The sequence below is a fragment of the Rhamphochromis longiceps genome, linkage group LG13 (assembly GCF_057381845.1).
Source record: "Rhamphochromis longiceps isolate RC_006_pf linkage group LG13, R_longiceps_female_GT1.1, whole genome shotgun sequence".
NCBI classification, from domain to species: domain Eukaryota; kingdom Metazoa; phylum Chordata; class Actinopteri; order Cichliformes; family Cichlidae; genus Rhamphochromis; species Rhamphochromis longiceps.
In genome coordinates, this window is record NC_140569.1 from 23,046,192 (window position 1) to 23,072,475 (window position 26,284).

Sequence of the window (26,284 nt, forward strand, 5' to 3'; positions counted from 1 at the left end):
ACAAAGACATGCATAAATTAAGTGACAAAAACGAAGGGAAAAAGAATGTCACTTCTAAAGCCATACATAATTGAGGGATTTCTTTGTTCCACGCTTCTGTGATAAGAGAACTTTTTTTTTGTTAGAGTGGTGACACACGGGATGGAAAGACTGTACTGAAACAAAGAAAAAAAATTCAATTTTTGATGACAAATGACATCAAGAAGCATCGGTAGAGCCGAGAGGCTCAGAACATGCGCTAATGGTCCGTAGAGCTACATTACCATTGTCACCGTTATCTTCATCACCTCCTCCCTCTGTACCTGAAAAGGGAGAGAAAAAAAAATCATCAGCCAAACAGAGGCATTGGTATGAATAATACCAGTCATTCGTTTTAAAAAGCAAAGGAAACAGTCATAATAATGATCACTGTTAGCTCTTCATCTTCCTAATGCAAAGGATTTATTTTGAGGGTGTTGACGCCGCATTTTAAAGCAGCAACGTCCAACCTTAAGTTATTTTTCATTACTGAAACAGCATTATACTGTTGGGATTTTCTGTCCATGTTTGAGTTTACAGATACTTGCTACTGATGTTTCTAATAACATTTTAATTACTCTATATTTTGAATAAACACAACAGGGGACTAACACAGGAGGTCTTTAACATATCTAGCTTTAAGACAGCAGTTTTGGGTCTTTGTTATAAGAAAGAGGCTCTTAAATTTGTAGCATTGGGGAAGTAATAAGCCACAGTAGTGCTTTGAAAATTTGCAGGGCATGTTACTTTATGTTGCGTGCATAAGGTAACATGCCGATGTTGTAGTGTTGCCCAAACTCACCCTGGTCAGCTAGACTGAATAAAAATATTTTTGCAGTTTTGGTTATAAACAAATAAAAATGAATCATCTTACAGCTTTTTATATAAAAGCATATATATGCTACACATATATTTGAAGAACGTTACTCGTACATTACACACAGGTGCTGCCATCACCAAACTATAATTTCAAGTCATTACAGCCTTTATCCTGTTACATCCTCCTATAAACTGAACTCCATAGAAATGTCCACCGGATGCACAAAAGGCAGAATTTGATATGAATAAAAATCCTATCTGTTACTACTCCCACCCTCCTCACCGCTTTCTTGCACTCTTGCACTCTTACACACAGACAGGCACATAAACCAATGACATTTGGGATAAATTGAGTAAATGAAAGCCATGACACCAATAAGAGAACATGCTTTACAATGGCTATTGTGCAGCTTCTATAATTGCTTTTTTAACAAGCTGCAGAGAGAAACCATTTTTCATATCTATGCAATTTTGCCCTGCACTCAGAACAATAAAAATGCCAGCCTCCATTAAATGGGAAAAAGGCCAGTTCTACCAGTGCTGCATGTTTGTCTCAAGTATCTCTGTCCATCATGCAGAATGCTGGTGACACACAGTAGATGGCGAGCCTTTCTATTAATCATGACTGGCATTTGAGATAGAGCCACAGACAGGGGGCTGAAAAGAATACTTCATTGGGGGAAAAACAACTTAAGATGAATCCTCCGCTAGCCTTGAGGTCACCTTTTTTGTTTAAAATTATGCGAGGGCCTTGTATCTGTCCAAAGTATCTATCTGTCCCAAACAACAATTTATCAGATATGACAAAAGGCAGACTGTAATTTCCTCTTTGTTATTTGATCATTTGTATTTGGCTTATTGAATGAAACTGCATTCAATTTGTGATAAAGGAAAACGTGGGACAGATTGTGGATGAAATGCACACACACACACACACACACACACACACACACACACACACACACACACACACACACACCAAAAGACCACATGCAAAAATGAAGGAAAAACAAATAAATGTATTGTGCAGATGTGACTTCTAAAGGCTCTGAGGTAAGATCAATTTAAATGCTGTCTCTTTAAAAGGTAAAAACCCAAATAACACCTTTAGGATATCGCTCATCCATGAATACGAAACACCAGGTGGCAGCATTGCCATAGCTTTCCTCCCCAGTGCTCGCTATACAATACTGTCATCACTGTAAATAAGGGTCTGACATACTTCACACAGAAGGGTTCGGGCAACACCTCGAGACTTTTACTGTCAATATTCTGATGAATTCCACTTCAAGAAACATGGTGACAAAAAAATTTTAGGTACTCGCCTGCACTTATGTTGACTGAGCAAAAGCGCAATGTTTTTCCGAATAAAATGTTCGTCTCACACACACTTAAATGATTTATTAATGTCTACATCACATTCAGGGCTATAGTATTACAAGGACATAAACAATTTATAGGCTGATATTCAACCTTCCTTTTGTACCCTACTTGCACGCCTGTTAAGTAAACATCACCTGTAGTTGATGTTTACTAGTAAATAAAAGCAATATCTCACACGGGAATAAATGGAAATGGGAACAAGTTAGCTGGAATGCGTGCACACTCACACACACTCACATCCAACCATTAGCTCGGCTCCAATCCCCCCTCCCCCTCCCCCAGGCCTTTCTACTATTCCTTTTATTAAAGCAAAGTGGAGCAAAGGACAGGAAAAAAAGATAAAAAATGAGGGAATGTGAAAAATTCATGAGACATTTGTAAAGGAAAAAGGAAAAACATGAGCAATAGCAATCGTTCAAAGACCTTTTGCACGTGAGGTATGTGTGCACAGAGTAAAGAGGAAGCACGTTTGTGAGAGATGCTTTATAGGGTACCACGGAGCTAGATGGCATCCCACAGAGAGGCTCACTGTCTGTCCACACGTAGCGTTATTAATCTGCATGTCCACTTTGTGCCATCTCTCACCATCCCCCCCTCTCTATCCCCGGTCTTTCCCACTACTCTCAAGCATTCCAGGCAAACAGGCATTGATTTCTGGCTTAATGTCCATATTTTACTGTGTCCTGTAACACACTAATCTCACTAATACCAATCTGATATCAAATAATGGGCACTGTAGTGCTGCTTGCCAACTCAGGTGTGCTCTAAAGAGGTTCGAGTCCAGCTTGGAACTCCGTGCCAGCTTTCACCTCCGTGTCTCAGCCACCTTTTTACCTCTCTTGGTTTTTCTTTCTATAGCTTGTGGCGTCTGCATGCTGTGCTTCTGTTTCATGTGGATTACATCACAGCACAGCTCATCACACACACACAGAGTCAGTCTGTGACCCCCACCTTTCAAATACTCCCCAGGGATGTTTGCCGATGACGTTGGATCATGTGAGCTTCATTTGAAGAAGAGATAAAATGCTGTTGATCAAACTTGAAAGCCACCTGCGTTGTTCTTTTAATATGACTTAATCGTGCATCATGTATGCTATGCTGTGTAGTGGAATATCCTTTTTGAAAATTAAATGAAATATATGCATTAAAATAAGCTGTATTTTGATGCTGTCTAGTGTTCAAAAACAGAAGCTGCTGTGTTGTTTGAATGGTGAGTTCTACCACAGGTTACTTGCTCTTTTATCTTTGGCCTGGGTGTATGTGTTAATTGTGTGCTTTTAACTGTCTCCTTCCTTGAGTCCACTGAGGCGAAAGAGGCCTTTTGCTTGTGAGGTGACAAAAGAGCTGTAAATGCAGCAGTGCTTCTGTGTGGGACGGAGAGATCCTATAATTACCTTCAGTCCACTAACCAGTGTATTTATCAGGGCAAAACATTGGTGAAAACCTTGATGTTTTCCCTTCATCGGTACTGTGACTAAAAGCCCCTCATATCTGACCCATGGACTGTGGCGTGAATTCCCTGAAGAGTAATGGATCCCACAGAGGCATATTGACAGACACACTTCATCAACTCTGCTGCAGAGTTGATGCTTTTTTTTACAAAAAGGTCCTTCACTACACCAATGACTATAGTGCATGAAAGAGTGAAATACATATTTTAGTTGCTAGAAGAGCTTGCTCTGGTACACACAAGTAGCACGAGGCTCTCAAGCACCTTATAATGTCTGTTTTATGTAACTGACAGGTTGTTTTTGCACTTAGCGTTTCCTTTGCTTTGTGCAATCTTGAGTGTTTTCGATGATTAATCCCACCTATGTGCTACATCGAACCAGACCTAACCTTTACAGTGCAGGCAGCACAAAATCATTTCATTGCCTCCCTGTGAGAGAGGTTGTGTCAAGGACTGACTGTTCCCATGCTAGAAAGCTGTGCCAAGGCCTTTTGTGAATGGATTAGTTACTATTAAGCTGCGGGGCCTGATAAATTAGGATTTATAAAGATTATTACAAAATACTTATGCCCTTCTAATGCTGATGATTGAATTTGTGAATCATACTGAATTACTGTGGATTATGGCAAAGGTATGTTGAAGAGGCAGGGAGAAAGACTTATTGTGCTTTGTTGAGGAACACAGAATGCTGTGGCGCCCTTGAAGTGACTGCACTATCTAGACCAGCCTCTCACAATCAGTGAGAGGAACGGTTTCCCCAAAGACAACAGCCATGACTGCTATCTTCAAAAAATTCCTTGCAACCTTAAGGCTTGAAGACAAATGGATGGTGTACGATTTTAATTGCCTACTAACACCCTCCAGTGTAAGAATCTAATTATCTTTGGTCCATCGTATCGGAGAAGCCTATAATTGTTTCAATATTACACATCCAAAGGGGCTGAAACTGCAGAATAGCCAGATAATGGCTTCTTAAACAAGTTTGCCTCTAAGAAAACATTCTTTTAAAAAGACCGAGCTTCATCTTGTATTCATTTCCCCAAAGAGGAACTTGGCATCAGAAGAGCAAGAGATTACTGACCAAGAGAACGCTCCTTTACTTTATACACACACAACAATTGTTTTTAAAGTAAACACATATCAGTGTTTCCTCTGCCAGTAAAGTTTCCCTGGCACGTTAAGAAGAAGGAGCCGGAACAAACGTGCACAGTCAGAACGAGCGCACTCTACCTCTGGTGTTGTCCTCACTCTCTTCCTCGGTTGCTGCTTTGGTAGGTGGTTTTGTGTTATCTATAAATCAACAAAAATAAATGGTGATTCAGTTGAGCAGACACATCCTTATCCCAAAACGCTACCAGGAAGCAAGGAGCATGTCGTTCTGGCATCAAGGTGAGTGAGATGGTGTGAGTAAAGCTGACTCTTTGAAGCAGTGATTATTCTTGGCCGTTCTGTCTCTGTGGACCACGCGACAAAAGCCCGTGGGAGAGCATGATGGCTCTTGTGTTTTGTTTTATACCCGCCTGATAAAAATGACGCTGGTGGGAGAAAAGGGGAAGAATGTGAGGCTTTGACACCAATTCCAGACCACAGTCTGGGACAAAAGCGTCATTCCGTGTGAGAATTGCAGTCATTTGAGCCTTTGAATAGCTTCCAGGCTGACTGATTCAAACTCTGGCTGATGGAGCAGAATAAAAGGCCAGTCTTTGGCACCAGTGCAGAAGCCCATCAAACAAGGCCAAACTGGACCAAGAAAGGGCTAGTATGATGATACAACAGAGCCAGGAATTATCAGGGGTTGTTTCAGTATAGTGTGGTACTGTATGCAGCATAAAATAGCTGGTGAGGAATACAATAATAAAAACCCAGCACACTTGGTCAAGACAAGAAAACAGTTCCTCTCGACCAAGCCTTTACGATTCAGCCACATTGTTTCACTTTGGAATATCACATTTTACAGTGCGCTTATAAAACAGCCCTTTTATGTTCACCCAAAGTGAAAACACACATGCGTGTAATTGGCAGATCATGGGGGTGACTTTTGGAGGAAAACATTTTGATAGCACCCTCGTTTCTACATCTACAGTAATCTGAAGACTTTCTTCTGCAGACTGTAAAACTAACATTGCTTTTCGCTCAGATGGCTGCACATGTACTATGAGGTTTGAGCAGTTAGATGTGGCAAACCTCACTGCTAATCCCACTGTGATCACAATTAAAAAAAATAAAATAAAAGCTCTTCATGTACTGCTTTGCAACACTCTACCTTGGAGAGAATTGCTACAGGCGGTATCAAACATTTATCAAACAGCTCATAAAACTGAATTTTATACTGTACGTCTGCAAGTAACAACCAAACTGCTGTTATTGTTATTATGTTATTATGGCTATTGTTTCTGCTATTCAAACGCACACACGCGCTTCTATGTGGCCATCAGTTTGTGTCATTGCTTATTCAGGACATCAGCGCACAGACAAATGTCAGTAGTTTATCCTGATAAGCAGTATCTGGTACCTTCAGGCTTCGTTCCAAGATGGTGTGTTGATAAAAGCATTATGCGCTGACAGTTTGTGTTTGTGCTATCACCCGGTGCACGCTGTGGAGGGATGTAGCTCTGCTGCTTCTTTGTCGCTCGCTTTAGGTGGTCTGAAGGCATTGTGCCCGTAAGCCGGATGAAGAGAATGGTGTTGGGAATTGGCTTTGATATAAGCTCTTGTAATGTAATGCACCTGACATGAAGTATTTTTAACAGCGATGAGTCAGGCCTGGGATTCAACTTGTCGCTAAATGCATAAACATTCAATTTCGTCTGCTTCGCGAAACCCAGCAAGTCACTGTCATAAGCTGAAGCTACACCACTCACTCACCCTCTGTGTGCTTTAATGGAGGTGTTAAGGTGAAAAGGCAACCATGAAATATTCTGTCACTCACCTTCCTTCGGCGGCTCCTCTGTAACCTCCATGTCATTGTCTGGCAGAGGGGGAGAAAACGACAGCGTGTCAAACCAGGCTCTTTTATAATGCACGAGCCGACTCATGGCAACATGATTATAATATTAGAATATCACAGTGTTATGATGCCGACTGCTGAAACCAAACAATGAAACTCGAACCTGCACCCACCCCTGTAAATCGGGGAAATACGATCACATTTGTGTGTTCCAAAAGCTTTTCGCTGAAACTCTTTCACCTCCTGTTCCTCATCACACTCAACAACCTCCTTCAATTTCCCACCAGATGGCCTTGGATATCGAGAGTTATTACACCAAATGACTGAGTATGTGGGTATATGTTTGGGGAGAGGGGGTCACATTCGTGAAACATTCTTTTCCAATTATATCTATGCTGGTAGGCTCAGCATAAATGACATAAAGCCTCCCATTTCCTGAAAATACAAGGACTCCAGGCTGGCGTGGACAACTGCGTCTTTAAAAAAAAACAAAAAAAACCCCCTTTGATTTTCTCTTCTTTTGTCTGTAAGTCTATTGTGTGAGACAGACTGAGTGTACTAGAGGTGTTCTGGGTGGATGAGTTGAGTTGCACAGTGCGAGATGAGACGGATGCTTTGGATGTTTATGCTTCAGGAGGAACTGCAGAGTGAGAGATGAGGCGAGAGAGGAACTGTGGATGCCTGCTCACGGCTCCTACACACGATACGCACTCATAGACACTCAGATCTTGCACAGCTCAGCATGCCTCTAGATGCCTTGTGTCAGGCCACTATATACACAGTACATGTGTACTTGCCTTTTTCATGTGCACAGTTCATATGAATGGATTACATTATTTGTAAGGGCACGTGTATTTTTATGTGTGTGTGTGTGGCTGTGCAGGAGTCTGTGAAATGATTGCACTGTGGTTAACAAGCAAAAGCAAGCGTTAGCTTTGATGAAAGGCTGTTGTCATCTGTTCTGTAGAAGTGTAACCATCAGAGCTCCCAGTGGATCCAGCGACAGGCTTTTCTTTTGTATAACACTGAATAAAAGGGTACAGTGCATTAATCTAACCCTGCTTGGGGAAACAAAGGAAGGTCCACTGATACAGTACTACAACAGCGCAAGAATGGAAACATCAGGCCACACATGATTCTGCTATGATCACGGCTCAATACAGGGAAGGTGCAGTATGTTTTAGTCCAGAACGACCCGTGTGACACCTTTTTTTGGTTCTTGCTTTCTTTCTAGGCCATAAAACCAAAGAAATCGCAAACGCATACACATTTAAACAGGATGGCGTGATATGATAACTGATGAGAAAGGATCAGCTGTTTGACAGTACACAGGCTTATTCACGCTCTAAGAAATAGATGACAAGATTGATTCTGCTCTCATGTCTGCATGCTAAATGCGAAACAATAGCTGGTACATGGTTAGCTTAGCATAAACTTTCTAAGCAGGGGAAGAGAAATCTACAACCACGTAGCAAAATTAAATAATTATCCAATCGGAGTGACAGTGAAACTCCAGGAATGTTCCCGAACTGGACCAATAATAATGTATAGGTACAGTTCTGTGCAAAAGTTTTGAGCTACCACTCATTTCTTTATATTTTCTAGGAAAACTAGAAGTCGGTGCAGAGATTTATCGAAGTGTGCAAACATATATAGAAATTGAGTATATAAGGTAAAAATAGGGAAAACTGATTGTACAGTTTTTACTGTACAATCTAATGTGCAACTCCCCCCTTATATCCAAAGGGGTCAGCACAGTGGATCGGACATGTTGCCACTGATTATGAGTCCAGTTCTTGTTTAATTTAGCATACCTTAGCCCTTTCTGCATGTTTCCCCTTCTTATGAATGGCTTTTTGAAAGCCACGCTTCCAATAACAGCACATCTGATGAGGTTTCAGTGAACAGTAGATGGATCAGCTGAACGACCATGGTCGTGATTTTCAGATACTTGTTTTGTCCAGTTACCTGAGATTTTTTTAAGAACACACTGGACACCATATCAAGATCTGTCAAGTGTTTTGGTCAACAGCTCTTCGGGCATCACCCTGTTGGTGCAAAAATAATATTTTATGTCTGTCGGGCTGTGTTATCTTTGGCATTTTTCATAGCTTCAACCAAAGAAATTGGAACAAATGATGCGTTTTTGTGAGAAGCTTCTAGTAACAAAATGCCCAAAGATACAATTTAAAACTGTTTTTTTTTGTTAAGCTGTCTGTAGACACAACACTGAGTCATCCCTCAAGTTAGGTGCCTGTTTTATGTTTGAATGATTCATGGTTCAGTGTCCAGTGGCTTAACAAACTAAAAACCACTCCTTTGAAAATGGTGGTGTACAAATGAGTGAAAAAGATAAACATGCACAGACTATCAGAACTACTGTGCAAGACCACTTTAAAAAATGACAAGACAGTCTGGCTATTTGGAAGCAAAATAAACAAGAAATAAGAATTGCTGCAAGGCTTTTGCACGGTCCTCAGTATTTTTTCTCCACTTTTGATGGAGCTCAGCTCTTTTCCAGTGTTTTATGCTATGCTAAGCTTAGCTGTCTCCAGCTTTTTAACAAATAGATATGAGAGTATTATTGATCCTCTCATCTGACTCTTGGAAAGAAGTATTGACCCTATCATTAAATTCCTAATAGACGATGAATGAACTATTCCTTTAGGGTTACATATTCACGCACAAATAGGAATACCTTGTGAGAAACGATATGGCCATATTTAAATTTAAATAGTGTCCCTAAACCGAGCAATTCTGAACGTTTAAATTATCAGCGAGTGACCATGACCAGCCAACACCAAAAACACAGATAAGCAGCTCATAACATTTGTCCATTTTCATGTCTGATTTATTCACAGGCTTCCCAACATTTTTCAAATATGAAGGGCTAAAGCAGGAACCTCGTATCTGCCGAAGCTGACTGAGAGACTCAGTGTGCTCCCTGACAATAACATCACTAACACACCGTGGTCTCCTCATTTCCCTGCCCTGAGGGATAGCCTCGTGAAACCAACACAGACTTCATTTTCACCCCTCACAGGGATCCTGTAGCCCTTCATATGCTCCGTCAACAAATTACATGTGTGTGATAAAAGCCTGTGCATACCACAGCTTTACTGCTGTAACAGCAGTGGTGTGGTTTGAGGGGGTTCTTTTACTATGGACATTTGATGGCCGGGTGGGTGTGTGCATGTGTGTGTGGGTTAGGGGTTAAGAGGCGAGGAACATACAGTGTGTATTAAAAAGCTATGTAAATAAATGTCAACTGGAAAGTGGGTGAAACAGTTGGAGAGAATGCAGCAGCCTCTGCAGTCCTGTGGTCTGTGTTAATATTGTCAGCAGTGTGGCTGATTGAGGAGAAGACGAGATGGAGCCCAGCTTGTGGGCAGCCACCCGGATCATATTAGTGGAGGAGTGTACCCAGAATCAATTTCAACATGCTTTCACTCTCTACAACTACAGATGCCTGACTGCTTCCATACGCGCAAATAATATGTGGCACGGGAAGCGTGTGGTCAATCACGCCAATCAGAATACATAATAGAATCGTGTTTTATGATTAATTGCATTGATTGAGCTCTGCTACTTAATCAATTAATGTTCATACTTGATAGTTTCGCCTTCTAAAAAAACCCAACAACAAACAGCTTGTGCTGCTGTGTGCTTTAGCTTGTTCGTGTATTTGCATGATTCACTGTTGATGTTAGAGGGGAAAACTCATGACTCCAAAAGATCCAAAAGCATGCCGATCTTCACGAGCTACATAAAATACTCTGTGTGACTGTGAGGACTCCATCGTTACTCATCAAACAGCTGCTCCATTGCTCAAATACCAGGCAGTTCTAATCTTTAAAAAAACAAATTAAAAAAATCCACTTCCTGTTTTGTGAACGTGTGCCACAGTTTATGTGCCTGCATGCAGGTGTGTCTGAGTATTCATGTCAGCACAGGCTATTTTTCAGTTTCCTCCCTTTGCAAAGGAGTAACTGTATTTTGGCTTTCGCACACTGACAGCTTGTGGAAATGCACATTGTAATAAAGCAATTTCCTGTATGCAAATGTCCTGTTTACACATTCCTGCTCCAGTCATTGTCACTTGACAGATTGCTTGAATATGAGGAAAGCGGCTATACTGTGAAAAATGAGAATAGTAAGACTTCAATAAAAAATAAAAAAAATCCATTGTATGTGTACTTGCCGCTGTAGACATCCTTGAAACTGATGTCACGGGGAAGATCCCGAGTTTCGCATAACCACACACACACATACAAATTACAGAAAGATCAAGGCCACCATTCACAAGAGCTCTATAACAGTATGCAAATAAAGGAGGTGATGGAGAAGCTTCTCCTCAATGTAATGGGGAAGAATGAAGGGTGTGAAGGGTTAAGGAAATGGGCATGTAGCACAGGAATAAAGGGAGACGTGTGTGAGAATAAGTAAGGAGAACAGGAAGTGCAGACGTGACAGAGGGTTATTGAAAGCGAGAGGATGCTGCAGGAGACAGAATGGTCTCAAGTCTCTGTGTGATGCATTCAGTGTTGCCGTAAGATCTACCTGACTGTCTATCACTAGCAGAGAGGATGATGAGACGTGCTGAAAGTGCTCGAGCACACCTGCAGAGCTAATTCACAGCCTCTGATTCACTACTGCCATTCTGCGCAGGCTAAATGCAAGTCTTTTCACACTATGGGGTTATGCATTACCTACCATGATGCAATCATACCAATCAGCACTTCTTTCTTCAAAGAACACCTTTCAACTACTGTTGGAAGCCATCTACGTAGTGCAGCGTGGCTGGATAAAACACACGAATCCTGTCGCTTCTGTGAGTGTCTACATTCACAGCATAAGTAATTATTTTAGTATTCTTTTCTTCCTTAAGGTAAAACTTGAAAGAAGTTTTGTTTTGACAGAGAATTAAATTCTTTCAACTTACAGATGAGGTGAAAGATGAAAAGAGGTGTGGGTGAGGGCGGTGTGAAGGTGTCTGGCTAACTAAGACAGTGACCCTGAGTGGGAATGTCATGCTTATTAAGCCAATTATCCTCTCCTGCCCACAAAGAGGAAAGATGGGCAAAGGTGGCCCTGACCTCAGGGGTCAAAGGACACGTGACAGGTAAGACACTGATGTCAAAAGCACTTGCATCACGGTGTGTGCTGTAGTAACCTTTTGAAATGACCCCAAATTTAATCAAAGACTGACCTCGGCCTCCCTTATTAGCAACTCATTACATTTTGGTACACAATAGTTTTTAAAGATTTTGCTCAGAGTAATGTGAGTCTCAAAACTTTTCTGAATGCCCTACATGGCGCGCACACGCATACACACAAGCTGTCATTTTGCTTCTTCCCTGTTCCCAATCACAGGGAGATACAGGCCATTTATCCACTCACAGCACTTTTTAAATGGTGAGAGTGATAACTGGAGAACAACAGCTCCAGATTCTCATCTCAAAGCACTAATATGATGAGACGGGTGCTGGGTGCATGGGGGCAGGCAGTATAATTAAGGTCTCTCTTCGGAATGTAATCTTTTAGGGAAGAGTCTGGGCGGGGAGCGGGAGAGATGACGGGAGTGCAGGGAGAACAAAACACTCTCCATCTGGGAGCAGCGAGATGAAGGCCTGAGAGCCGGTATTCCGTTGGGGAGGTGAGGAGCGAAAAGTGAGGTAAATGGAAGGTAATGCTAGGCTGGTGAAGCCAGCCAGCCTCTTTCAGCTCCCCAGCTATTCAACTCAATCCTCTGTGGAACCCCCATCAGAGCTGGTGACTGCTCCTGGTCCCCGGAAAAAAAGATGATGGCATGAAAGGGGGGAGGGAATTGAGCAAGGGACAGAAAGGAGAGTGGGAGTAGAAGATAATGGATGTTTGTTTATTTCACACACACACACACAATTGGAGAGCAGTAACCAAGAGGATGGTCACGGTTGCTATGCATCCCGGAATATTTTAGCTTTTTTCAGGAGACAATTGCTGTTGTGTACTATTATTACAGTCAATCAAATCTGGCATTAAATTCTCATCAAACTATCAGTGATCACGTGAAATATCAGCTCGCTCATTCACGGCAAGCACACGAACCATTAGACAGCTATTATAGGTCAGGTAGATCGTGAGGCAATATGTAGAGAACCTGACACTTATTTTATCAACCTTGTCGGCATAAATTCTCACCGCTAATCTCCCCAAAGGCTGCGCGGTTGGTTGCGCTGAATATGTTTGCATTTGAAGGTGTCACCCAAACCTGACAGGTCCTTACACTACTGCTTCCAGGAACAGGATAATTCTCGCTGCAGATGTTTCCAAGGATACACAAGGTCACTTCCTAACTAACTGAACACATGTATGCATATGTTCAGTTACTTAGGCGGTGACATCACAGGTTGTCCAAAACTTGGAAAACTTGAAGAAAGTCAGCGTGTTAATCAATTCAACAACAAAGTGTCAGGTAGCAGAAGAAATGTAATGATCCAGCAAGGATGCGAGTGATTACACGTACCTTGAAACATGACAGACATTTTCTTCTTGTAGATGGCAAAATCAGTCTCGAGGAAGACGCAGAAAATGACCCGTTTGATCTGCACGGGAAGAAGAAAAGATACGGAAGAGTAATTAACGAGCATGTTCATTGCTGAAAGGGCTCTCTGTGAATCTGATGAAGAAAAACTAACCGGACAAATTTAGATCTGACAATAGTGGTCGCCATGCGGTAATCTAATTAGTTACCCCAAAGACCATCTAAACAATACAAGCTGGGACAACTTTTGGCACATAGTACGGCACATTACATCAGAATAGGCATTATTTAATGGGGCGTGTGATAAGGGCATAAGCCTCTGTATGGGAACGGACATTAAATCAACATTAAAAGTTAAGGAATAAACTTGAAAATTACAAGAGGAGTAGCAAATTAATTATAAAGCCATAATTAAAAATGCTGAAAAGAAAAACACGGAGTAATTACATTTTGTACTGAAACCTCATTTAAATGCCACAGATACATATTTTGTGAAATCAAAAGCGCTTAATATAAAACAAGATTTTGACTTATTATTTCCTGTTTCGATGTCATAAAAAACAGTATTCTGAGAATGCTTCCCAAACTAACAACAAGGATCGTTTCATTAGCTATTAAACTTCAGTCAGACCCTGAAATATCTGGAGCCGCTACCATTTCCCTTTAAAACAGGCAGGTCTTCTGCACTGTGTCAGTGCATTGTTATTTAGTAGGTTGTTCCAAGCATCTTGCCACAGTTCTGTCTCAGGTGCTTCTGTCTCTACGTGGAAGCAGAGCTCCACAGGGGTGGAGGGGGGGATACCATCTGTTTCAAGTTTCCTTGTTGTTTTTGTCACTGAAGTTAGTTCTTTATGCATCTGGCTTTATGCTTGCCATGCTAATAAATTTGGCCCCAATCAGACCCTCTGAAACTGTGTGATGCATAAGAGCCTAAAACAAGCCAGAGCTATAAAGTGACTTGACTGATGATGCCACAGCCTACTGTCTTCTGTTATTGCCATGGGTTTCTACTTGCTGCTAAGATAAAGTAAACAAATGTATTCTACTGTATGCCAGTGGGAAAAAAAGGTCTACAAAATTCAGCACAGGGGGTTATGAAGGCTCCTTTCTATTTTATAAACTAAACAAACAGCAGATAAATGGCGGAATGAGCTCACTGACTCCTACACTTCACTTGGCAAGAAGTTATAGTTGCAAATATTAAATATTAATTAACCTGCTATTTCCTCTGCTGTTTTTTTGGCCCAGTCTAAATTCATAATTGTTATGTTTTTCACTTAGGAACTCTAAGCACACTGAATACTGAATGGTTTCAACCTTAAAGCACAGAGAGGATGGATAGATGTTAGGTTACACAGAAGTCTGGTTGCCTGGAAGACTTAATAATATTAGCAAATAATCATGTAATCTGAATAAATCTGTATAAATGCATCAGAAAGATAAACTTTTGTTTTATTTACCTCTACATAAGTTTAATTTTTCACCTTCTAAAAGAAGAGGCCTGCTTTGGGTTTAAGACAGATCCACTGGCACTGTGTTTTCCACACTTTGACAGTGTATCTAAAAACGATTCATAGAACTCAGAAGAAAGAGGTCACCTCTTTCAGTCTCACCCTTCTCCAGCAGAGTCTTAGATGTGCAGGCATCAGTCACGGTCACAGAGACGCATTACACACCACGGCAGCAGATAATCGCTTGACTGAATAATGGCAATTTTACACAACAGCCGTAATGCTAGCTATCTGCTCGCCATCCTCCTCCGTGCAGGATTTTATGTTCCAGTGGAATAAAGGGGGCCCACCAGCTTTACCCCCATTCCTGACCTAACCCAGCACAAGGATCCAATTCAAAGAGACACCCTTCTGGTGCTCATACAGACATACATCTATTAATAGTTTATGATCAGTGCTTTGGAGTAAATGTTAGGAGCTGCATCTCGGATGGTAACATTTTATTTTGCTAGATGTCTTGGGGGGGCTTTGTTCATAAAATGTAGACTCACTCTCTCAACCCTTCAACCCTGACAGAAAATGAAAGAATGTTTTAAGCCTCCTTTGAAGTCGTGGGCTCGCTGACAAACAGAAAAAGCAATAATACGGCAAGATAGTGCATACCACTGGGTGCTGGAAGGCCACAGGACAGCAGCTCCCCAGGAATTTCCATCACTCTTTTGTGCCGCTCCATTCTAAAACCGACTGCCCACTGTGAAACAGGATGAATCATGGATTCATGCTTTGCATCGCACAAAGAGGCTGGTGTGCGCGTGCATTTGGACACACACATACCAGGGGTATGCGTATGCACTATTAGATGCGATAAAATGGGAAATACTGCTCTGAGGGAATATGAGCTAAAGTCAAAAAAACAAAACAGAAAATCTTTGTATCCATGTCATGTATACACTCTCTGTTTCTCTCTCCCTTGTCAATCTTTTTGTCTAGTTTCTGTTGCTCCGCGTCCACATTCTGCACAAGGCTCAGGCAGCGTCTTTTATTCTGCAGATCAGAAATACATTGTATGGTCTTTGACAGACATCAGCTAGACCAGGATGCCAAATGAAACCAAAAATGCCGGTGCTGAACATTGACATTCAGCCTGTATCTAAACAAAGTGTTGCAAAGAATTCATAAGAGCCAGAGAAGGTCTGATCTGTGACTCTTTCTTTAAAAAAAAAAGTACATTTCACTAGTTTGTACCTTAAAAAAACAGAGGCAGCGTGTCACCTGCGTGCACAGGTATTGTAGCATAGTCATCGGAAAACGATCCATCTAACAGTTTCCCTGAATAACAGTCAGACTCCTGTGCACCTGATGTTTTAATCATTATTTTACATGGACAGGGAACAACACACAAATCATTTTATGGGATGATACACATAATGTGACTGCTGTTATTCTGGAAGGACGACATGGTGAAAATTGGTTCTACAAAAAAGCCATTTCTGGCCAACCAGGGTGAACGTGAGGATTAAATGAACACTGCAGAGTAAATAAACTGTTATTAAATACTTAATTGTAGATTTTTGACTTTGGAGTGGAGATCCCATATTTCAGTTTGAGGATGTGAATCGTGCATGTGTGTGTGTGTAAAGTGTGCACCCTGTGGTTACCAAGGTTGGAAAAGTTAATGGAAGACTAATTAGAAAGCTGGGATCACTGCATGATAACCTGCCCACTCATTACTCATCGCTGATTGGAGGGATTTTTGTTAGGGTGAGCACAAAAGGACCAGGTCCCCTGGCTGTACACAGTGCGGACGGTCATATTAACAGAAATGCTGCAAAGGTTATTGAGAGAAATAAGATAAGATAAGATAACCTTTATTAGTCCCACACGTGGGAAATTTGTTTTGTGATGTGTGATGATGTGAAATGATGTGTTTTCTGTCTTTGCTTAGGCATGAGTAAGCTTGTGGATGCTTTATTAAAACAAAACAGGCCCTTCTTTAATTTAAAAGCAGTTAAAGTGAAATTTAAGATATCTTTTAATGTATTCCAGCACTGTTTTAAAGGTGTTGAGATCCTAATCACAACACTTTTAAAACAGGGCTAATTAAAAATAGTGCACAATGCTTATTTTAGTAAACTTCCCACAGATGAAAATCACCAAGTGTGAGAGTGAGTGATTTAAAGGATAGAAATCAAAATATTTGAATCATTGAAATTATGTTGTTTACTTCCTTTGACTTATTATGACTTATTATGGTTCTAAAACCCGTATATTCACAGACTGGCAAAGTCTCTTAGGCACCCCCCAATTGCATTACAAATCCTGGCTTATGAATTGTGAACTAAAAGTTGGATGGTTCTTCTACTCTTGAGCCCAAAGTTGGACTCCACCTCTGCCCATTTTAAATAAGCAAGCTTGGGCTCAGAGCAGATGGCGATATTTCGGGAACTTGTTTTTTTCTCCCTCTCTCTCTCTCTGCGTGGCCAAGTTTTAATTATGATTTGTGGATTTAGCGTTGCCAAGGCATTGATTTCCTGCATATTGGTTTTCAACACAGTCATAGAGATTCTGTTTTTGGCCTTTCACTTTGCAAATGCGATTGCTGATATTTCTCCAGATTCTCAGAATCTTTAAATATTATGTATATGATGAAATCCCCAAGTGGGAAAACATTACTGTAAACTATAAACTGTTCCACTATTTCCCATTATCTGCCGAGGCCTCTCCCTGCCTTTACTTTTGATAGATTCTCTCACTAATTAACACTTTCCAATAATATCTTAATATTTTAGAATTTGACATGATGACTTTGAACTACGTTCAATTTAGTATCGGGTTTAAAGTATTTTCAAATTAGTTGGGTCTCTTTTTAGTTACATTTCTCACAAAATCTCAACTTTAAAGGAGACAAAGGTTGTTCAGTATTTCATTCCTGATGAATTAGTATTAATTTGTTGTGATTTTTACAACGAAGTATGCCTATTTTCTGTTGTTTCATTAAAATGCTCTCTAAAACACTTTATTCATCTAGCCTAATCAACTCAAAACCTATAACTCTCTATTATAATTGTGAACAAACAGGTCTCAGCCAAACTGTCTATGTATGAGACTAATTAAAATGATAATGCCATGAGTTCACCCCATGCATTTGTAACTCATTAGCGTGGCACATGAAATGCTGAGAAACAAGATTTGGGAGTGGCTAGCTCTGTGACATGGTGCCAGACGCGTGTGCTGCTGTGTTCATGAGCAGCATGAGACGATATGAAATTGCCATTAGCAAACGTCTCGTGTTTTCATGAAAATCTGTACGTGATTTTTAATTTGTGTATCGGTGGTTCATCATTGTGGCATGCAGCTCACCAGGTGCAGCAGACACCTACTGGCTGGCTAACAGATAAGCTGTCATAGCTGGCCACCCATGCCCATAATTACATTGGAGGCACTGCCAGCAGAATCTGACATGCAGGATCCACGTACGCACTTTTGCTACTTGCATTTCCTTCTTGGTTCTGTCACAAACAATAATAGGGACAGGTTGCCCTAGCATGTCTCCGCCAGCTGAAGCCTGAACCCAAGGGAGAGCTGTGTCTGTGTATCCTATGCCGCCTCGTTACAGGCGCGCTGGCGGATGTAGAATCCTGAAAGCTTACATCCAGATGGACAGCAACAAGAGACTGATATACAGTATTTGTAGCAGAAATAATTAATTCCCTTTATTCAAAACATGTTCAGGGTTGTTACTGAATGGACCCTGGGTAGAAGTACACCTTGGCAGGTCACCAATCCATTAGCGCAGAGGAGCATATTACTGTATATACCATACGTACTGTATTGTGTTCGGTTTTTTTTGGGTTTTATTCATCTCTGACGTTACATATGTAACATATGTGACGATATGTGACATATGGGTCTTTTACGTCAGTTATCATACACTACTAGCACATGTCATTGTTTGATACTGATTGAATAATTTCAGGGAATTATTCGTGAGACAGAAATATCTCCATAAAACGCTGCCGTCTAGCTGCATCATCAAAGCCATAATCAGTGCGCACTCGTCTCCTTTGTTGTCGAACGTGCTGGATTGGATAGAGGGTTCACTCTGAGGCAGGTGGACCATATCCAGGTTTATTACTGACGTAATTACACACAGCTGTGTCCCCCTCACCACTGATGCGCGGAGCCTGCAGCGAAGGAAAAACTCAGCTTGCATATGGCGTTTATGTATCGTCTATGTAAACACACAACCACGCCGAAACATCTAGGTCTTTCGCGACCACAATGGCGCAACGGGCCGTTGCACGTTTTGCTACTTCAAGTCTCCTTGTCGCTGTGACATCCCCCGTGCCTGCTCCGTTTATCTAAAGCAGAGATTAAGCTGGGAGCAGGACTGACAGTAGATGCCAGACGCTGGCACTGGTTACGCAGGCAAAGCAGTGAGTGGCTCCTCCATTTGACTTTGATTGCCCTCTCTGCCGAGAGAGCTCCGGCTTCACCTGCAGCAGACTGGTGAATTATCATTTCAAAGAAGTGCCCAGAAAAGGTTATCCCTTTGAACAAAATGCCTCCATCCATACATCAAAGGACGAGCTTGACAGTGGGCTTTGAGAAGGCACGGTTACGACCAAAGCCTGGAAGAAAGTGCTGAGCTCAAATTCTTACTTCCAAAAGCCAGTCGGCGTTAGATGCCCACTGTATCATGATAAGGGCAAGGGGATCGTCAATGGAGTTGGCTTAATATTGTAAAACAGACCTCCGATTTTGATAGACGCTTATGTACACAATTATGCATGAGTGCTCAGCACAGTGTGACTAAATAGAAGTGATAACATTCTGGTAAGCTGCCTGGTTATTTCATCAGTGTAAAACATCACTGCGCCGCTTCTAAGGCTGTACGCAGTGCAGAATATAAAACGTTTTGACAAGAAAACGCTGCCTTGCTAGATTTGGAAAATTCCATAAGATAATATATCAGCAATTTGTATGTTAATTCAACAAATGCTGCATGTGCCTCACATATTTTACACATTAGAGCTGAACAAATAGTTCCCACCGTATTATTCAGGCTTCATTGCTGCATGGCACTGTAGACCAAAATTGGAAGTACAGCATGCTTCAGGCATCGTGCATTTTACTGTAGCTCACATTTTCAAAAATTGTTCTCTCAGACTGAAAGAGACAGCATTTGACTTTCACAGGCTTTGAGCCGTTCCTGCCAGCTCCCACTGCCAGCAGCACAAGCTCTGTGCTATCTGATTTAAAAAAAAAAAAAAGACATGACTTTGTCAGGGAAAAGTCACAGTTCATCTGGTGCATTTTACTTCTATATGGACTCCTCAGTATGTTAAGAACATCCAACACAACAGCTGCAATATTCTGTAGTGGCTGCTTTACTTCTGCAAAATGAAGAAGAATGTGACTAATGGTGCAATAGCCACCGCTGATAAATTTGCCAGTTAATATGAATGGTCAAATAATTATAATGATGGAATACCTGTGTTGATTCTATAGGGAATAGCATAAGTGTGAAGGAGAAAGATCGGCTCGTTTTCTAATCCTAAAGATGAGAAGTGCAACAGCAGATGAGGTCACGAGGGAATGATAAAGGAAGGACGAATATAAGAGGTGTATCTATGATCCATGACTGCATCGGTAATGATCTGACCTCTGGACTGCCGCTGGCCTATAACAACCTATACTGATGAGGTGTGTGTGTCTGTGTTAAGGTGGAAGGAGGTGTACTGTGATAACTTCTTCAAACGCTCACGGATGCATAAAGTCAGACCTTTTTATGTAGCTAAAAAGGAAACACAATATTTCTCTTTTTGTTTTGAGTCAAGGTAATGTGGTTAACTTCTTTATTTTGGCTTCTTGAGCGTTTTACTTCAAATATCTTTCCTATTGTAACATCTTTCAACATTGCAACTAATGGCTGTCTGTAGAGCAAAAACACATATTCTATGAAAAGTCCAAAGACAGTTTATTGAAAAAGGCATGGCTTCATTAAGAGATGTTACTACTAGATATCTACTACCTGATTTATGCTGCTGTCTTCTTCTACGCATCTTTAAATTGTGTGAAGGGATGATACCAGCTTTTCTTTACAAAAATACAGTTTGTCTCCACAACTGGATGAAACATATGCATTTCCTACCTCACGAAACCTTGAATTTTCTGACGCTCTGCTCATTTTCTGTTTTCCTACCCTATCGTTGCTAGCTTTTATCGCCCATCAGTTGTTGATATGCATTATCTGTTATATGAAAACATGCTTCCACATGCCCACAATTGCACTTGCTGATAAAACTGGTTGTAAGCCTGGGAAACTACTCCCCCAAAAATGCCCCACATTGCCTCTAGTGGTAACAATAAATACACTCAATGCTAGTAGAAAAAAAAAGAACCAAAAATAATAAGTGTAAACTCAGCTTCCTGTGAGGGAAAGTGGAGTATAGACATCCTGAACCTATAAGACCTTGCTGGCTGATGTAGTCATAACACAGTGGTTTATTTATTTATTTATTCTTTATTGTCAGATACTAGTTTCACACAAGAGTGAATACTTTTGGGTCCCGCAGCGGCAAATTTATGAAAACTGCGGTGTAATCTAAACCCAATGATGTTTACCGCTGAAAACAAAAATCTCTCTGTTTCCCAGATAAATCACTTTGGATGTTATCCCTCTGCAGTGCGCAGGATTTTGCAGCAGTCAGTGTGAGTCTCTGAATGATTTTTTGGCATGTCTGGCTTCTCCTTTTCAGCTGCATGTTTGCATTGCCTGTGCCTGACTGGTTCTGAAGGGGCTCTCCTTGGAGGAAATATGTGGTGTGATCCAGCCAGGTCCTCTCCACTTCGAGTATTACACAAAAGCTGCCAGATGAATGGAAATCCAATCACAGATCCTCAAAGCAGAATTCCCTGAACTACACACCGGCTGCCATGAACTGTAAATGGAGGACAAACAGGCCGTGGAGAGGCACAGAGGACACTGGTGATCTAAAATTTATCTTTAAAAAAAAGAAAAAGAAAATAACATATCCATGCTTCTTCAGGGAAAGAGAGTTGTGCTACAACTACTAGAAGACTGTACATTCATCCTGTGCATTACTCGTATATAACTAGCCAATACTTGAGCATGACGATGAGTGAGACAGCGTGTGGGCTCTCCTATCTCTTGCTACACGGGAATGCTAATAATTTTCTCTGAGGTGTTACCCACCTGTTTTTTCTTTTTCCTTCGCTTAATGCCATAAGGTCAGGAGGCGCAGGCATTAAAAAGTACGCTGCTTCGCACACACGTTCTTCTAAGTGAAGCTATTACCCCTGTGTTACGTTTATAATAAGCCAAAATTTCAGGCGGAAATATGAATATTTTTTCCCTTTTGTTACTTCATCCAGTCTCTGCATTAGAATTGGCTGAAACCTCACAGAAAAGATTCATTAAAGCCCTTTTTTCCCTTTTCCCCCCTTCCAGTTCTTAACAGCGAGACAGTCTGAGTAATCCTCAATACTTCATTATTTAATGTCAAATTCAAAATCTGTTATTTTTCTTCTATCTGCCATTTAGAGACAAACTCGGAATTTAAATATTCTCATCATATTTCTAAAAACCATCCTGTGATGTCATAGGAATAGTTATCAGAGATTTTCATTACAAAAAAAGGGGACCCTGAGTATTTAAAAGAATTGTGTTAAAAGGGGCCGTTTTCACGTTAAAATACCGCGATAGCCACTGAGAGGATCTGACAGATTTACACACTGCTGAAGAAAACACAGGATGTGAGTAATGGCAAGAAATGTAACACAAAAAAGGGGAAAAAATCCTGAGAGCAATACCATATGGTTGCGTGGGCGACATCAAACATGAAAGCAAGCCTGAAACCAGAGGTGGTGTTTGACATAACTTATAAAGTGGAATGAAGATCTGAAATGGGGACGCATTAAGCAAATTTAAAACGTCCCGTTTATTGCAAACGGTAGAGAGTGTGTTTATTTAAAGCGGCAGCCTTGTAGATTAGGACAATCACCAAAATAGAGATTATAGTTAAACATTATAAGACGCATAAATCGTGAATAAATAAAAGAAATGTAGGAGAATATTGACTGCAGACTATAATATGCTAAAAGGTAGTTAACACAGCTTAGTTGAACAGTACAACAATGATAGGAGATCCATCTGTTCGTGAGATAAATGAGTTTTACAGAAAGCACAAAACACAGTCAGCGATTAAAATACAGTTTTGTAGTTTTGCTTCTTTCTGTGTTGTAACTGACAGCAGGCGACTGCTCTACAGATGGAAGCCTGATTAGATATTGTAGATGTAAGTGGCTCACGAGGTTTATAGCGGGTTAATCAACCAAAGCAGAGGTAAGCCATGCAGATTTGTGTAAATAAGTGTCACCCACTGAAATATTTCTTTTTGATGACAAACATCTGTGTAATAGAAGATCTCGTCACTCAAAGGCTCAGCTACGTGCTGTTATATTATGACAAAGTGGTTACCTTTACAGCTGGCCCCAACACGCACATCGCACATCTGGATATCTGGATTTCATTAGCATCTGAGATTTTAAAAAAAATTATCTAAGCATTAACAGTGAAATTTAATATGTCTTGGTATAAATTCCTGAAGGCAGATTACATCTCAGTTCTATCGTATGACTGAATATATTGAAAATGCAGATGGAGAGCCAAATAACTAAAACACTGAACGTGCTTTTTCTTAGTTTTTGACTTTATGTCCTGCTTGTGTTTACTCTGGATGTGAGTATCTGCAGCTTACATGTGAAAGAATTAATGAGTTTGCATCCGGCTGGGATTTTACTGGCGTTTATGGCTGAGTGTTAACGTAATAAGCATCCAGCTGTGAGTGCCGTCAAGCTAAAATCCAACTTAGCTACAGATAAAAGAAAACCAAAGACCTCAAAAAGCCACCGATAACACTGAGAGCACATCGCGTTCAACTCTTCATGACCTTAAATTTAGAATACACTCCTGCAAAATGCAGAGTGAGGAAAGTCTCTTAAAAGTAATCTTTGTCATCATATATAGGCTAGCATATAGACTAGCACAATCATGAGGAGGAGGTAATACTCTTTACTCTCAGTGATTTGCATGATTTCTCTCAGACAGTAATATATCCATATATCCATATTACAGACAGTAATATATCCATATTACTGTCAGTTTTCTTATGTGTATTTGCATCCTGTGCACTTCAGGGAACAGAAACACACTTAAACTCACACCCAAGAAAAATAAGGAGCCTTTTCTGCACCACTGTATGACAACGTGTTTACTGGTTGCAGATTTAGTTTATTTTTTTCTTAAAGTTAGTAAGTAGGTAATCTCTTATCTACATATAGCAACTTTTAAGATAAATATCACAAAGTGCTTCAGAATAAAAAAGTAAAAAAAATTATAATAGTTTTAGAAATATAATAGAAATTTTACTTTTACATATCAGATAATGTACATGCAGCGTGCAGAAACACGTACTAATGTGGATGCAAATAACAGTTTAAAAGACAACAGAGAAAGTTGGAAGCCTGACTGATCAAAGAGTTCATGGAGGGTTACTGGAATAGGCAGGGCTGTGCCTTTCACACACCAAACAACAAAAACAACTTTCAAAAGTAATAATAAATTGATAAAGTGGGTCGAATTAGTGTGGAGAGGAGAAAAATCAAGCTCTGTGCTCAACTCCTGAATGTGAATCCAACCTGTCACTTGGTGCCAGATCAAAACAAAACATAAAAAATGCAGTGGCATCCAATGATTAGTTTACTGGTAAATAAGCAAAAAGCTAACGCACATTAGGGCGAGACAGAGGGATATCAGACAGTGCTGTTATGTTCTTGTTTTTTTTTCATTGGTAACTTTAGAGGGTCGTACCTCTAGAGACATGATGACTTCGCAGGGGGTTAAACTGGATTTTACCACGAGCAGCAGCCTTTGTCCTGTCAGTTTGAGGCTCAAGGATCAAATGTGATAGTTCATGGAAACAAAGGCACTAAATTAAAAATTTCTTAAACAAACAAAAACAGTGAAATTCTAGAGTAAGATATCTCAAATAAAATCTGTCTAAAAAGCTAGACAGCAGCTGTGAGAAGCCAATCTTTGTCAAGTTTGTTTTAGAAATGAAACAATATTAACTTTTGAAACAACCACAAACTTTTCAGATTTTGATGAAGAAACATATTTTAAAAAAAAAACTGAAGAAGAAAAATGATGATATACCTAAATACCCCAAAACAGGCCTATACCTGTAAACAATGCAATGGCAGAGATGCTTATTAAGATTTGTATTTTATATATATTATATCTAAATATATTATAACAGTTTGCAATGATGACTGCTTCACTCGCAGTGCCTTCACTGCAACAACTGCAAATGTGTGCAGTACATCCACTGTTTGCTGTGCAGAAGAGTGTTTAGGTTAATAAGGCTAGGTAAGATCGCAATGGCACGCCAGAAGATGTAAATAATTACTTACTGAGGCTGTGCCACCTGTGCACACAGACCCTCGCTCAGTTCAGACAGCATGGAGCCTGCTGCTATGTGATGCTATGGCTAAATAATAGAAGCAAAAAAGAGAAGGAGAGGAAAAAAATGTGTTTGTAAGACAGCGTCTGAAGGTGGCAGGTTCAGGGGTATAAATAAAAAGAGGTGTTTGTATTAGAAGAAAAAGAGCTGTAGAGTAGAAGGGGAATCTCTACAGCAACCAAATTAGTGCGAGATGTTGTGGTAGTCTGTGTGGACAGTCATACAGCACATATACAGACTTGTGCTTTAAAGCTTTCTGAGTCTCTTCCAGCTTTCTACAAATATCCCAAGGAAAACTCTAATCAATAGTGTGTCCTTTTTGGTCAAGCTGTCGCTTAGAAAATCAATGACCTCCCGTTGCCCAGCAAACTGTTTTCCACACTGTCTCCTGTAATCTTCCTTAAACTTGACTAGAACCAAAGCAAGAGCCAGTTGTCTTCCAGCCTAATACTTCAGTAACTACCCACAGGAGATGGGTGACACTTGGCGACAACTGTGTAACATGGGCTCTGTGAGCTGCTGTAATTAATTATGCTAATCCAACATTGCTTTATATGTGCACTTAGAAAAAGACAAACAAGGATAAGTAGGAGAAGAAAGCATACTGCAGAAAGGGTATATGATGAATGAGCAGACTCACCAAGTGGCTAATGCCAGGGGATGAGAACGAGCCCCCCCCCCACCTCACTATTGGTAATACTTTAATAAACAAGGACATCCACAGCCCTCAAAGTAATATATCCAGTCTAGGTGAGCTACTAATTACTGTTTCTGATAAATACAGAACGTTAAAGAAGTGTCTAGGGACTAATTAGATCAATGGAATAAGAGTCACTAAGCATGCAGTGCTATCACATGGGACTGTGGAGTAAAGAGGGAGAGCATTCTGTCATGTGGCAGAGACCCAGCTGGTTCAGTCTTAAGGAAATCCTGCATGCTTTATCAAGAGGAAAACATGGACCAATATAAATCTCGAGATCGAAAAATAACAACCAGTGCATGAACCAGGAGGGAAAAATAATGCATAACGCGTGGATAATTGCAACTTTAAATAACATCTGAGCTGTAAAGATGAACAGGGACAGGCTCTACGAGGGAGTGAAGAAATGTGGTGTGAAAGCCTGTCTTAACCGCACCTCTAACCCG

At 40.6% G+C, this 26,284-nt stretch overlaps 1 protein-coding gene across 2 annotated transcripts in view; it reads right to left on the bottom strand.

Annotated features, from left to right (window-relative positions):
* macrod2 (mono-ADP ribosylhydrolase 2) overlaps window positions 1-26,284 on the bottom strand; it is a 423,775-nt gene that overhangs the window by 31,439 nt on the left and 366,052 nt on the right. For both annotated transcript variants that reach the window (XM_085428548.1, XM_085428549.1), the window contains 4 exons: window positions 13,123-13,201; window positions 6,600-6,638; window positions 4,901-4,960; window positions 264-302 (listed from right to left, as the gene is read on the bottom strand). In XM_085428548.1, coding sequence (XP_085284674.1) covers window positions 264-302; window positions 4,901-4,960; window positions 6,600-6,638; window positions 13,123-13,201 — 217 coding nt within the window. The remainder of the gene's footprint in view (window positions 1-263; window positions 303-4,900; window positions 4,961-6,599; window positions 6,639-13,122; window positions 13,202-26,284) is intronic.